This window comes from Convolutriloba macropyga, chromosome 10, assembly GCF_964194025.1.
Source record: "Convolutriloba macropyga chromosome 10, txConMacr16.3, whole genome shotgun sequence".
NCBI lineage: Eukaryota > Metazoa > Xenacoelomorpha > Acoela > Convolutidae > Convolutriloba > Convolutriloba macropyga.
The window spans coordinates 31687558-31701376 of NC_134477.1; the positions used below are offsets into that span (position 1 = coordinate 31687558).

Consider the following 13819-nt stretch of genomic DNA (forward strand, 5'->3'; position numbering starts at 1 on the left):
AGTCGTCAAGGAGTATCTTCCGACACGGTTAAAGAGGTCCAAATGTAGCGATAGTGACCAAGCATCATTCAGAGTCAATGACATCGTTTGGGTTCTGAAAGATATGACTCAACGTGGAATTGGGCCCCTTGGACGTGTTCTCGACGTCTACCCTGGACGAGATGGACAACATCGTGTGGTGAAGGTGAAAACGACCTACGGCACGTACGTTCGCCCGGTCTGCGCCCTTGCACGCGTTTTGGCTGATTAGATCATTTTTGTATTGACCTTTTTTCGAAACGGTTCTCTAGACAACTTGGTTTACACCCTCTTCAACGACCTGTTCAAACAAATGTGATGTGTTGTTGGCCCCCTCTGTCCCCTGGAGCATGTTGTGCAGCAATCAATTCAGAAGTGAATCTTAAAAAATCATTGACAATTGTCCTTATCGCAACCAAAATGAGTTGGTTGTTCCGGCAACGTAAAATTGATATAAAAAACTTTTCAAACTGTCTAGAACAATGTAATTGAATCCTTATCTACATTCTCTTACAGCGGAAGTTTGTTTAGTCACTAATACAAAGTGGCGTGCGTAAGTTTTAAATCTGTTGGCACCGCAACGATAGTCGATAAGAAATATTACCATAAAAGTTGTAACCGCCTTCATGGATTTATTCAAAAATTCTAGTTTGGCTCCTATCGGAGCGAAACCGTGTGGTAATTAATACCCAATACATAGGCCTAGCTAAGTAAATTGTGTTTGCTTATTTGGAGGCGTCTCTGTTGTGGATCAGCTTACATGATTGTTCAATTCTTGCAGCTACGAATAGTGGCAAGAATATTTTCAGGTATCAATATTTTTATTTAGTTTGACTCACAAAATTCTAAATTAGGTTTTTCGGTTGGTTTCTCTTGCACCGCTTAATCAACATTTAAGACGAATGAACTTTTATTTATAGTCTTCTCGATAAGTTTTTCTGAGTCAGAACAAAATCTTGGATCCAACTTCTGCAATTTTTTTTTGCCCTAACAGAACCTTTTTCAGCTGCAGTGTAAAACTTTACTTTATTGAAATGAAGTTTAAAATATCGTAAACGTTGGTTTATAAACATGGACAGAGACAAGCTGAGACGTCATTGCTGGACGGTGATTGGCTGCTTGTTAATGACCGCAACTTTGCAGGCTTTCTGCTAAAATTCCTCCCACACAATTGACACTTACAAGCATCAAACAAATACTGCATGAGCTAAAAAAATATAATAAGTGCAGTTTGTTGTCTCAAGCCTACTTTTCAAACGGTTCCATTCACTTAAGTATAGAAATCAGTATTCGCAAGTCTTCCATTAACATGAAGCTTCCATTAACATGAAGCTAAATGTACAAAGCATTCTCATCTAAATGTACAAAGCATTTACATCTAAATGTACAAAGCATTCTCATCTAAATGTACAAAGCATTCTCATCTAAATGTACAAAGCATTCACATCTAAATGTACAAAGCATTCTCATCTAAATGTACAAAGCATTCTTAGCAAGAAAGAACAACTACGCACACTAGTACACGATCTTGGTCCTAACTGCATTTTTTGTTTCACAGAAACATGGCTTTGTGAGTTTGATGATATAAACGTTTTCAATCCTGAAAAAGAAAGATACTGTTGTTTCAGATCTGACCGTATTTCGCCTGCCGGAATGAAAACGAAAAAAGGTGGTGGAGTTATGATGCTTGTTCCAAAGGTTTTTTCTCCAAAAATTCGTAATGATTTGAATCTTTTTACGAAGAATTTTGAGAGTGTATGGGTCTCATTGAAAATACCAACTTGTCCATCCTTACTAGTGAATGTTACTTATAACCCCAATAAACAAAACAGCACTGATTTTTTGGACCAACTTGCAATTAACACTGATAATGCAATTACGAAAAACGAAAAGATAATACTTCTGGGCGACTATAACATTAACTATTTAGATACCTTGGAAAGATCTAGGCTTGAAACAGTAATACTTCCTTATGATTTACATATAAAGAACCAAACCATTCCTACTCGTTTAAACCGGGGCAACAATACCAAAAGCCTTATTGATTACATTATTACTGACTGTTCAACTATAAACGACACTATAATTTGTGATAGCATAGTAAAAAGTGACCATTTTGCTACTCTAAGTCTATTAGGGCTTCATGTTGAAACTAAAAAGGTACCAATACAGAAAAAAATTTTCGATAAAAAGAACTATAATGCACTTGATTTTAAACACTGCCTAGAACAACAAAACTGGCAAAAAATGTATGTTCAAAACAACTTGGATTCAATGCTACAAGTTTTCACTGAAAATTTTACGACAGCACTTTCGAAAAGCGCTCCACTTAAAAAATGTTTTATCCGTAATGACAAAAGTTTTTTTACATTAACAGACAAATGGTTAACTAGAAAATCAAGACAACTGATGGTCGATCGAGATAGGTTTTTGAATGATAAAGACTATGAAAATTTCTTTGATCTAAAAAACCAGTTTAGTATTTCTAATGACAACGATTTCAACAGATTTCATAGAAATCTTATTGAAGCAGCAAGTGGATGCTGATAAATGAAGTAAGAAACTCTGAAAAGCCTTTCTAAGATCATTGAAACCATCTTGAGGGATCAAATTTGTCAGTACCTTCACGACAACAAATTACTAAGTAAAAATCAATATGGTTTTAGGAAAAAGTTTTCTACCATCGATTCCCTATTATTTTGCACAGAATTCATCAGAAACAAAACTGACATTAACAATTTTGTCACAGCAGCATTTCTTGACCTATCAAAAGCTTTTGATTCTATCAATTATGACATTTTGGATATCAAGTTAGACAACTTAGGTTTTGATGAGAACTCAAAAAATCTCTTAAGAAGTTTCGTTACAAACCGCCGCCAATCTGTTGTACTACAAGATTGCATATCAGATGAACTAATGCTTCATAGAGGTGTACCACAAGGAACAGTACTTGGTCCGCTCCTATTTAATCTGTACATTAATGACATGGCAACAAGAGTTGACAACGAAACTGAACTCATACAATATGCTGACGATACCATTATTTTAACTTTTGATACCTCCATTGACAAAAGCAAAATCAAGTTAGAGCAAAATGCAAACAAACTTATTCGATTTTTTCATGAACATCACCTCACAGTTAATACCTCTAAAACTGAATTCATGATATTTGGTAAGAGCAAAAGAAAAAATTTCAGTGAACAGATAATTTTAGATTCAATTCCAATAGACGAGAAACCTGAAGTAAAATATTTAGGGGTTCACATAGACAGCAATTTAACGTTTCAAGAGGAAGTGAAACATATCTTACGAAAAATGGCCCGAGGAATAAAAACAATTTATGCTATTAGAAGATCAATTCCACAAAAACTATTGATACTTGTCCTAAATGCCCTAGTATTAAGTCACTTGCACTACTCAGCGGTTATCATTCACGCAATTGAGCAAAATTTAATAATGTCTCTTGAGAAACAGCTTAACTGGTCATTACGAGCAACCTTTTTAGACAAAAATTTGAATCTGTTCAAGATATTAAATGCAGTCGGAATATACTACCCGTAAAACTCTTTTTAAAAACAAAAAGATTACAATACTTTTGGAAAATAAAAAAACAGTTACGACCTGCTTTTTCACCAACATCGGGACGTCCTTTAATCACCTGGAATCTTCATGAGTCTATAAGGACAAAAAAAATGTTCTGGGACCAAAAATTTTTCTCTATCAAAAGGCAAAACTCGTTTGTTAGATTAGCGATACTAGATTGGAATGAACTACCCAGCGAAATTAAAATCAAACAAGACAAAAAAAGTTTCCCCAAGCAACTTACAACTTTCTTCTCCTCAGCTTACAAAAGGAACCCTTTTTTGTGGAAGGTTACTTGTTCAACATGGCGTGACTTTAAATTTGGAAAATGAATTAGAACTACTGTTTACTGGTTGGGTTGACTTTATAAACTTAATTAATTTTTATTTTGAGATATGCGACATAATTTGAATTTAACTCAAGTTTTCTGTTATAATATGGAAATATTAAATCCATTTAAATAATTACACTGCCGGACTAATATCAATTGTACTCGTTGATGTGGATCGGAATTCAGTGTTTTTTTTATTGCTAATGGTTGTCAACAAGGATTCCAAGTTCAAGAATTCGCGATTTGCGCAAAAAAGGCGCCAAGAACTGATCAGATGTCAAGAGATAACAAAATTGAAGACAAGTTTTATTACAGATAGGACCTCTGTGCTCTGATAAGTTTGCTCTATTATTTTTTCACCTTGCTTTCAATCGCTTGGAGATCGTCTTGTGTTTCATTATTTCTTTGCTTCTACAGATTTTCCTACGTAATCTTCAAAGAAATGGGATAGCGCAAAAATTGAAATAGTTCTCGATGCCTGCTTTATTAATTGAGCAAACCAAGCTTCTCAGAAAAAAGTTTTTGTAATTGATTTTCATTTGATATTTACAACTATTGATTTTCAAATTAACAACAGTGTTCAAATTAAGCTCATAATAAAAAGATCATAAATAAACAATAGAAACGGCTTCCCTGATCACTGGAGACACTCTACATTTATCTTATATAATGGTATGTTATGCATATTTAGACCCCATATTAATGTACACTACAAAAATTTAGACTGCAAGATCTCCGGTAGCTGAACTTAGGTCCCCGAACAGTTGCCAAAATTGAATATGATTGTTATCATCGGAAAAATACTTTTTTAATCGAGGAATTTTTGGAAAATATGTACGAAATTCGCTGAAACTTTGAGACGAAAGCTGCGAAAATAAGCTGAATATGTGAGAATTGCGCAGAATTTATAACGTTTCAACAGATGCAGCGCATATCTTCCTTAATTTCAGCGCATTGAAAATATTTCAGTGCATTCAGCAATTTTCGTACAAAATAATCCGCTGAAACCTCGACTGTGGAAGTAAGCAAGTTCAAAATAGAGTTTGTATTTATACAATTTGACAGACGCTCTTCTTAGTGACCCAGGGGTTCGTGTCTTTGAGAGAGGCATTGAGGAACGGGTCGCTCTGCATGTTAGAATGGCAGAAGTGGACAAGGGAGGGAATCGTCTGAGATAGAGGCAGTCTGTTCAACATCGCTTCTTGTCTCAGCTGCAGAACCTGTCCAATTCAAAATTAGTCACATGCTGATCTTTTCTCTTAGTGCTCCCAACCCTAGGTAAATCGGTGTGGGAAAATACTCACGAAAAAACACCCAATTTGATACAGGAAAACCCACGGAAATTAGTCCCCACTTGACTGTCGAAGAGCTGCGCGTTTAGCCATGCCTCATGGGTCATGACATTTGATATATCCCAATCGAACAAACAAGACCGAAATTCAAAGTTCATCTACAGGTTAATTGCTTGTGGATTTTTTTCAGTGTGGATTTATTTCCTATTAGAGTCTGGGAGTTATTTTCAGCGGGGTTTTATTTCTTAAACTCTTGGTAGATAATAAGACCCATAACTGTTGACCCCTAAAGGTATAACTCATGATGAATGGCCTCAAAATGTGGATGATTCAGAAGTTCGAAACTAAATCCCCCCTTGAAAAAAACATAGCCAACAGATTACATTACGCTTGCGCATTGATTGAGGTCAATTTAACCTTTCCTAATGCAAAAATGTTATTCCAAAGATTATCAGCGACAGTCACTGCAAATGTTTAAATACTGACTTGCTCCGCTTTAGTTCAATACATACATACATACACCTTGATACAATTGCGTGAATGTAGTTTGGAGAGTGTAATAAAAAGAGGAAGCCAAAATATGAAAATATATGGTCGAGGGTCCTGTGAAGTACTGTGTCTCGCGGACTTTGATAAACTTTGATAAAGGAGGTTCATTTAAAGCCACATTTTTAAAAGAGGTGAAGAATTGAAGGATGGGTTTAAACACTAACAAACTCCAGTCACACTTCGAAAAAGAATAGACCAAAAATTGAAGTCCAAACAGTTTCAAAAATGATGCACAAGTAGAAACATAGCCGGCATACTGTCGGAAAATAGCAGCGATAGACGCTTGTGGCTTTCCATGAATTGAAACAACTGAAGAAATAAGATAGATAGATTGACCACCAGTCCACTAGACTTTTTGGTTAGATTCGGACTGTCATTTTTATGAGACACATACGCTCTATAAGGAAAAAACCCTAGTGGAGTTTTTTCAGAATTAAAATCCGAAATAAAAAGTCAAGACTCTATTACTCAAGAATTAGGGCATATACGTTTGGCACTACGTTTGTCATTAAGTAAGTTCAGAAGTCATTTTTTTAGTGGAGTGAGTCACGCAATTGGCCTACAAGCAGAACAAATGACGTCACGCATGCAAATTTTAACTGCAAAGTCAATTCCAAGAAGTCAGGTCGCAAGAATCATCGATACAGACGACGTATTAAAAAAACATAGCAGGACAAGTCCTGAAATACTATCCCAAAAATTGAATAAAATACTAAGAAGTATTCTATCCAACCAGCAGATCAATTAAAAAATGTCAGACAAAACACAAACAAAATCATCTCAAAGGGTTCAGAAACTAAAACAATCAAACAAACTAAACAAAAAATACTGATTGCTAAAACTCTTGAAGCTTGGACCCATCCAAAATTTGATCAATTTAAACGTACCTATTTCAAAGATATATACAAAACAAACTTCTGGCTCTAAAATCGGTCCAGAATTATATCTGCAAGACCTGAAAAAATCATTGGCCCTTAAACATCGACTGACTCAGAAAATGACAGACAAATTTTTTAAAAAAATGAAATCAATTGCAATTTGCGAAGGAATGTTGCTCAAAATCGTAAAATAATTATCTTCAGAACAATTTCTGTATCACAAGAGCCTATCCAGTAGCCCAGTTCCAAGCCTTATAAAATTCATTGGCTCATAAAGATCGATAAACTAGGTAAAGACAACAAACTTTGGAAATTTCAAATTTTATCACAAAATAGAACTTCGTTCTATTAAAAGGTTGAAAACCATTTCATTCCCCCTAGAAACTATGTAATTTTATACTATCAAAACCTGGAGGAGGTTTTCTCGCTACTGAGGCAAGAAAAACTGAATAAAAGAACATTGTTTTCAAAAAAACTTGAAAAAAAATTGCAATTTTATCAAAAGAGTTCTAAAATTTGAAATGTTTAAGTATTGGAAACAATTCCATTGAAATTAACAACCATGCACTAACTTTCTATCAGGCTGTGGAATAGGTTTTCTGACCTTTGAGTTTGGACAAAAATTGACAAACATTTTTAAAAAAATTGCAGATTTTATTTATAAAAATGCTAAAATTCGAGACATTAAAAAGTTGAAAACCATTCCATTGTTACTAAAAACTATGCAAAACCCTATTATCAAACCTTAAAGGAGGTTCCCTTGCCCCTGAGGCTAGCAAAACTCAGAGAAGGACAAACAAATTTCAAAAACTTGAAAAAAGTTGCAAAAATTAGTGTCATTTTGCGTGTTTGTGTGTAGTACCAAAACATATATCTCATAAAAAATGGTCAAACAAGTAATTCTGTCTTGTAAAAGACCTTCACCAACTGTTAAAAACTTTTACCTAAGATCAATCAAACAAAATAACTAAAAAAAACACAAAATCACATGAAAAATTGCACCAATTTGAGCCCAAAAGCTCCTAAAAATGACATTTTAACCTTAAATTAGATTCATCCCAGCAGCTGCACCACTCTAAGCACTTGAAGGACTACTAAAGCCCACTTCGGGCCTTTAATGGAACTTAATTTCCGCAGGGCTTCACCTGTTTATCCCGTTCTGAAATATCAGTCATTGAAAAATATGTGAAATTATCTTAAAAAAACACACAGCGCACCAATACAATCCAGATTCTTTGGATTGTAAAAAACCACGATTTCCCCAATAATAGCGCTATCGCATCGTGGCTATTAAAAAAAGAAAACAAAAGGAAAAATTTTTCAAGGCTTAAAACAACTATAAATTTGAAGAATTACGAGGAGCGAGAACAAAATAGTATACCACTCCAATGATACCTGTCGCTGTTCCTTAATGAGCATTTGTTTGGATATTCCAGGATGGTGTTGCGTGGAAGAGCCTCCTCCCGAGTGCTGATGACTCATTCCTCCTCCCCCTCCCCCAATTGCCATGCCCTGTTTCATCCCACCTGATCCACCCATTGAACCCTATATCAGCTTATTCAATGAAACCATCTTATGAATACAGTAAACAAATCAGTTTCTGAGGTTGGTATCATGGGCCAGCTTTTTTATGCGAACATAGTTAATTGGATTTATAATTTCGTGAGCATGACTTACAATACAGAAAAAAAACTGTTGCATTTCAACTTGGAATGCATAATACTACCTTCGCCCAGTGGATGAATGCTCTCTGTACTTTTCTTATTGACAGTTTCTCGTTAGATTGCATCCGCATTTCTTACTAGTACCTCAAACGCACGAAGTCCTCCAAGACGGTTGAGTCATTATCAGTAAAAATCAGTTTATCTCAAAACTACCATGCTTTCTACGGTTACATCACAATTTAACCAATTCCATTTTACCCAACCTGTCGTTTTACCCAATGTCAACTTACCTAAAGCGCTTTGATCTTTTCGTTCACTTATCCGATGTTCGGTTGTGATAGTTTCATATCAAGTCCCTCCGGCTATTTAATTATATAGTCGACTAAATAGTGGTTCTGGTAATTTTTAACAATAGGGTAAGTTGGCATTGGGTAAATTGGCAGGTTGGGTATAATGGCATTGGGGAAATTGTCCTGACACCGTTTTTTGTAAACGTTACTTTACGCCGCCGAATTTAACCGTCACCTAATCTTACGTTAGACAAACATACCTGCTGAGCCATGATCTGTGGCATGGACTGTGCTCTGTTTGTGGCTGCGTGGTGTTGAAGGTGATGGTGATCATAATATGGATGTTGATGTTGTTGTTGTGAACTGACCAAGTGAGACCGGTAGCTATAGTCTATTGGTGGTCCATAATAGTTCCTCATCAGAGGGTCGCGAGCCACGAGCCTTCAATCAATTAAAAAATATACAGCTTCTCTTTCGGTTCACGCAACTCTTTCGGTAAGCAACTAATATGAGGGAAAAGCATTTCCAGCAGAAATATTTTTTCCTTTTCCGACCTCTTCACTCTTCGAGCACCCTTATGAGCACACATAATTCAGAGAAATTAGAAAAACGTCTCTTGAAATTGTTAAATGAACTCACCTCTAAACAAGGCAGATTCAAATAAAATTAATCAAGCATAACAGGCTAAAGCTCAACAAATGGTATTTTAAAAAAGCAAAAAGGTTACCTTTTGTTGAAATATTCTTTTAAAATCAATTGCAGTTTTTATCTAACAAAAAGTTTTGTACGCTTACATCTATATTCTGATTTTGATATTGAGTGTCAATTCAATGTACCAAAGTTTTAGGGAAAAGTTCAAAACTTTTTAAACTGAACGAAAAAAGTAATTCACATGCACACTGAATTAAACTGTCTGGAACTTATCTTAAACACTATCTTAAAAATTGAAGCGTTAGGGTATCCAATATTGCCTGAAACAAATTAACTAAATGAACAATTGTATAATTCTTTTTTGGGAGATTTTGAGACTAATGAGTTCTCAAACTTTCACAAAGTTCAAACTCGTGTCTTCTCACAATCTTAAGTTCCAGATGTCAATCAAGCCAGCTATTTTTGCTGAATTTCTTTAATTTTCGGAGTAAGACAACTGTTTGTCGATTTGAGCTTTAAAAGAATTGCAGTGGAAATGTTTGGTAACAATTCTTTGGCCCTTTTGGATTTTTTTTCCCTTTTCGGATAGCAATCTTCACCTGAAAGTAGTTTAGCTCTCGTAATTTGATACGGTTATGTGCGTCTGGTTTACCATCAAAAACCGTTCATTTGGAGCTTTTTCAAAACTTAATTTTTAAAGTTTTGCATGCCTTATAGTCAAATTTTCTGATAACAATTAGAATTCAAAGTTACTAAACCACGCCTTTTGGTTGTGTTGGAACATATAGCAGTTTTTCAATTTTTTAACACTAGCTGTGAATTGAATTAAGAGAGCATAAACGCATAAAGCGTTTACTGTTCCACACTTGATTTCAAATAATTACAAATGCCGGATGGTGTACACGGCCCTTTATTGTTTTTTTTTAATTGTTCTTGTCGCCTCCTCACTCATGTCCCCTTGAAAAAGGTTAATTATTAGTTTGAAACCCTTTCTATACGAATCACAACCGTTGCTAATCCCCTAGTCATGCTAAAGTTTTTCTGATAATTTCAACACAAAGATTAAGCTGTTTGGGATTAGCTTTTCCCTTTTCTTAAATTACCTACTATTTGAAGAGTGCGGAGCAGTAAAAGACAGGACTACGTACTTTTTGTTAACAAAACAGTGGAGCAAGTTAGTTGGGTCGTATCAGGAGCTTAATTAAACATAACACGACTAACGTCGGATGAATTGCTCGGACGACAGGCTGAGAGCGGATTAATGCCCGAGACTTAGTGCCCAGACACGATGGCACTTGCGCCCGAGTGCTGGGTGCGAGGCCCATGGGGGAGTAAGAATTTGTTCTAACGTAATAAGAGAACTAAATGGTACTAAAGTGTTGAAATTCATTTGAAATTGAAGTTAAGAGTACAGTCTCCATATCGGCGACCGCACACGACGTTTGATGTCGTAAATTTAAACTTCAATTCTATGAGAAAATATAAAACCAAAAAAAAACACACAGGAAGTTACAATAAACCAAACATCTCCCTCTGTGATAGCGAAGCAGCCGATTATATCGGTTTTATCCAATTGTCAAAAAATAACCTTCTAGTTGGAAAAATTGAACTTAAAAATGAAAAAGTGAAACTAGTTTTTTGTCCCAAACTTAATATCCTATAGGACACTAATATTAGCACAAAGAAATAGACTTTCACTTCTTTAGTCGAAGTTCAATATTCTTTAAGTCGAAGTTCAATATCTCAAACTAAGCTCTCTGTCTCAAAGTTTTAGTGACCGACGAAATCGTACCCTAGGTTTTCTAATGCATGTTGACCCACAGAAATTGATTTCACAATTCAGGAGAACAATATCAGCGTTTTGAATAACCAAAACAACCGTTGAAATACAACCAATATATTTTTTTCAATTAAAAATAAACTGCACAAAAACATATGATGAGCATTAATAATATTGGCTTATTCAAAGGCTGGTTGGAATTGAAGTTTTCGTTTGCTATCAAAAAAATTACCCGGCAGATTGCCTCCGTTGATTTCCATGACTAAGATTGGGAATGAAAGAACAGAAAACTTACTCCTGCAGTAAATGTATTCTCTTTGAATTAAAGTAAATAAAAGTCAATTTCAATGTGAGGAAGTCATTTTTGAGAGTGAGGTAAGTCAAGTGTGACCAAAAATTTAATCACGCGAATGAACAGAACAGAGAACAAAAAATGACGTCACGCACGCAATCCAGTTAAATTGCATGAACGAATGAACAAAAAGCAGATTTGAAGTGGTTGTGACATCATATGGTCGTAACAAAAATCGTGACGACGAAAAACAACATAGCAGGACAAGTCCTGACGTACAATTCAAAGAATTTTCATTGACTAAACAAAAAACTAGACCTGCAATGAACTATGAATGGATTGGGGAAACCATTTAGAAAAAAAAATCCGACCAAAAAAATCGAAAATAGTAAAAACCAAAGTGAAATTGCCGCATGTGAACAAAAAACCACTAGCGATAAAGCGAATTTTTGTTCAAACGCCGTTTTCTCACTCTATTTTAAAATTAGAGCAAAAAAAATTCACGCCTCGTTTTTTCGCTCCACTTCCTGTTTCGTCGTGACGAAAATCACCACTCCAATTTGACTTCAAAAATCATGAAAATGTGTGAAGAGATCTTAAAAAAAAGACAGCACCCCCAATACAATTCAAAGTCTTTGAATTGTAAAAAACCAAGAGAAGGCCAATAATAGCCCCAGCTATCGCTGTGCGGCTATTAAAAAGGAGCGCTATAATAGCCGGCCGAGAAGATGAGGGCGGCTATTAATTACTAGTTGGTGTATACAATTCCGAGTACTGTTTCTGGCCGTCAATTGATCATGTCTACTGAGACTTATTGCTGACCTGTCAAGTGGGTTGTTTTTCTGAGTGCCAGTTTATTCAGAATACTAATATCCTACAAGAAAACAAGTTATTATTTATTACCTATTTGTGTTATTTGAAAACTCTGCTGAAAATTAGAATTTGTTTAGAAAAATTATAGAATAATTTCTCAGAGAAAAATCTAATGTAAGTGTTGGTGTACTTCGGCAAGTTTTTTAAATCACCCTTTACAACTTAATAATCAGAGTTTGTCAAATCTGTCATCACAAAACTTGCACGTGAGAGTTTCAGGTTGTTGTTCCGGCGGTATATTTGAGAGCAAATTTGCACTTATGTTCTACTGGCTTCTGGAGATCTAGATTATTTCGATCCTCAAACTATACTCGAATATATTACCAAACAAAATCAGGTCTATATTAATGCAAGGCCTGAGGATTTTCGTTAAGTATCTCTGATTTGACACTCGTAAATTGTTTTTTTTTGGTGGTGGGGGGGACTAGGCTCTTCGATTCAACTGAAGACAGTAACTTCAATTTGGCTCAACTAGCTGTATACCGAGCAATAATTTCACACCTTGTTCCACAAACCTGACCACGTGATAAAGTTTGACATGGTCACGTGAATGAAGTTTGACATGGTAAGTAATTATGCCATTTGTATCGTTTTATAAATTTCAGCACAGAATTGAAAATTGAGAAACCTAGTATTCTTCTCTTCAAAAAGATAGCACTAGCTCCATAAGCTTACCTATTTCCATCCATAGTGAATTGCGAACCAGAATCGTCTATAATCTGACCGCAGAGATTGATAAACTAAATCGCTTTTGAATATATTGTCAATGCTAAAACTTGAAGCAAATTAAAGCGTATAAACTGAATGTGCTGTGCTAAGAATGAGCGGTACAAAAAGCCACAAAATTCTTTTTCAGCAATGATTCACTAGTGCAGCTATTACAAAACTATGTACACCGTACGCTCAGGACTCCTGTCAATCAACACAAATACTCCGCGTTAGAGTCACAACAGCTCTGGTATAGCAATATCATTAAATTCGAGCTGAACACTAATTTTGCCCCATGCTTTTCAGTTTTGTCCTTTCCTGCCATACCAACTCCAAAGTTAATTGAAATTTGCCCATAAGACAGAGATTCAGCTCTTAAATAAAAACATCGGCAGAATGTATTGAAATTTTTTAAACCCCAAATAATTATTTGAGCTGCACGATATCGGTTTAAATGTAGATCTAATCGACTCTATAAAATGCTCAGCAATTTCAGTTCTTTCTTTAAAAAAGGTTTGCATTCACAAAGGCGTGAATTGTTCAGTAGTCCATTTATCCAAAAACAACAATTCGAAAGCAGCATTGTAGAAGTCCGGGTTGTACTTGATGAAGTACTCAGTGTCAGCTACAAAGTTCACCTCCAAAATGACAGGTTGTAATTTGTTGTCATCCGTGTATTTGACCATGAAGTCCACCCCGTATATGGCACGAGAATTGGGTAGTTGACAGAGGCCTTTAGAAGAGCATAGTTGAAACATCTCCCGGAGAGCTCTGTGCGAATCGGATACAACTTGATTCCAGTTTAACTGAAAAACAATACGTCTTATTGTTTGGGCTATTGAGGGACGAGCTCTCTATACGCAATTATAACCAGTAGTTCTTTCTACATTTTGATCAAATATAAATAATAA

At 35.4% G+C, this 13819-nt stretch overlaps 2 protein-coding genes across 3 annotated transcripts in view; both read right to left on the bottom strand.

Moving 5' to 3' along the window:
* Positions 1 to 4436: 4436 nt before the first annotated feature.
* LOC142347871 (uncharacterized) lies at positions 4437 to 13051 on the bottom strand. The gene is made up of 4 exons (XM_075399016.1): positions 12876 to 13051; positions 8865 to 9045; positions 8046 to 8195; positions 4437 to 5151 (listed from the first exon to the last, which is right to left on the bottom strand). Exons 1-4 carry the CDS (start codon positions 12887 to 12889, stop codon positions 4981 to 4983), a joined length of 516 nt encoding a protein of 171 aa, XP_075255131.1. The 5' UTR covers positions 12890 to 13051; the 3' UTR covers positions 4437 to 4980.
* Positions 13052 to 13422: 371 nt separating this feature from the next.
* Positions 13423 to 13819, bottom strand: part of LOC142347870 (tubulin--tyrosine ligase-like protein 12) — a 135244-nt gene continuing 134847 nt past the window's right edge. For both annotated transcript variants that reach the window (XM_075399015.1, XM_075399014.1), the window contains one exon: positions 13423 to 13714. In XM_075399015.1, the coding sequence (XP_075255130.1) occupies positions 13430 to 13714 (285 nt within the window). In that variant the 3' untranslated portion in view covers positions 13423 to 13429. The remainder of the gene's footprint in view (positions 13715 to 13819) is intronic.

Bases quoted from the DNA above. Each gene is read 5' to 3' on its own strand.
- LOC142347871 (XM_075399016.1), bottom strand. The intron at 8,196-8,864 runs GTATGTTTGTCT...AAGCTGATATAG, and splicing joins CACAGATCATGGCTCAGCAG to GGTTCAATGGGTGGATCAGG. The intron at 5,152-8,045 runs GTATCATTGGAG...TGAATTGGACAG, and splicing joins TCATTAAGGAACAGCGACAG to GTTCTGCAGCTGAGACAAGA.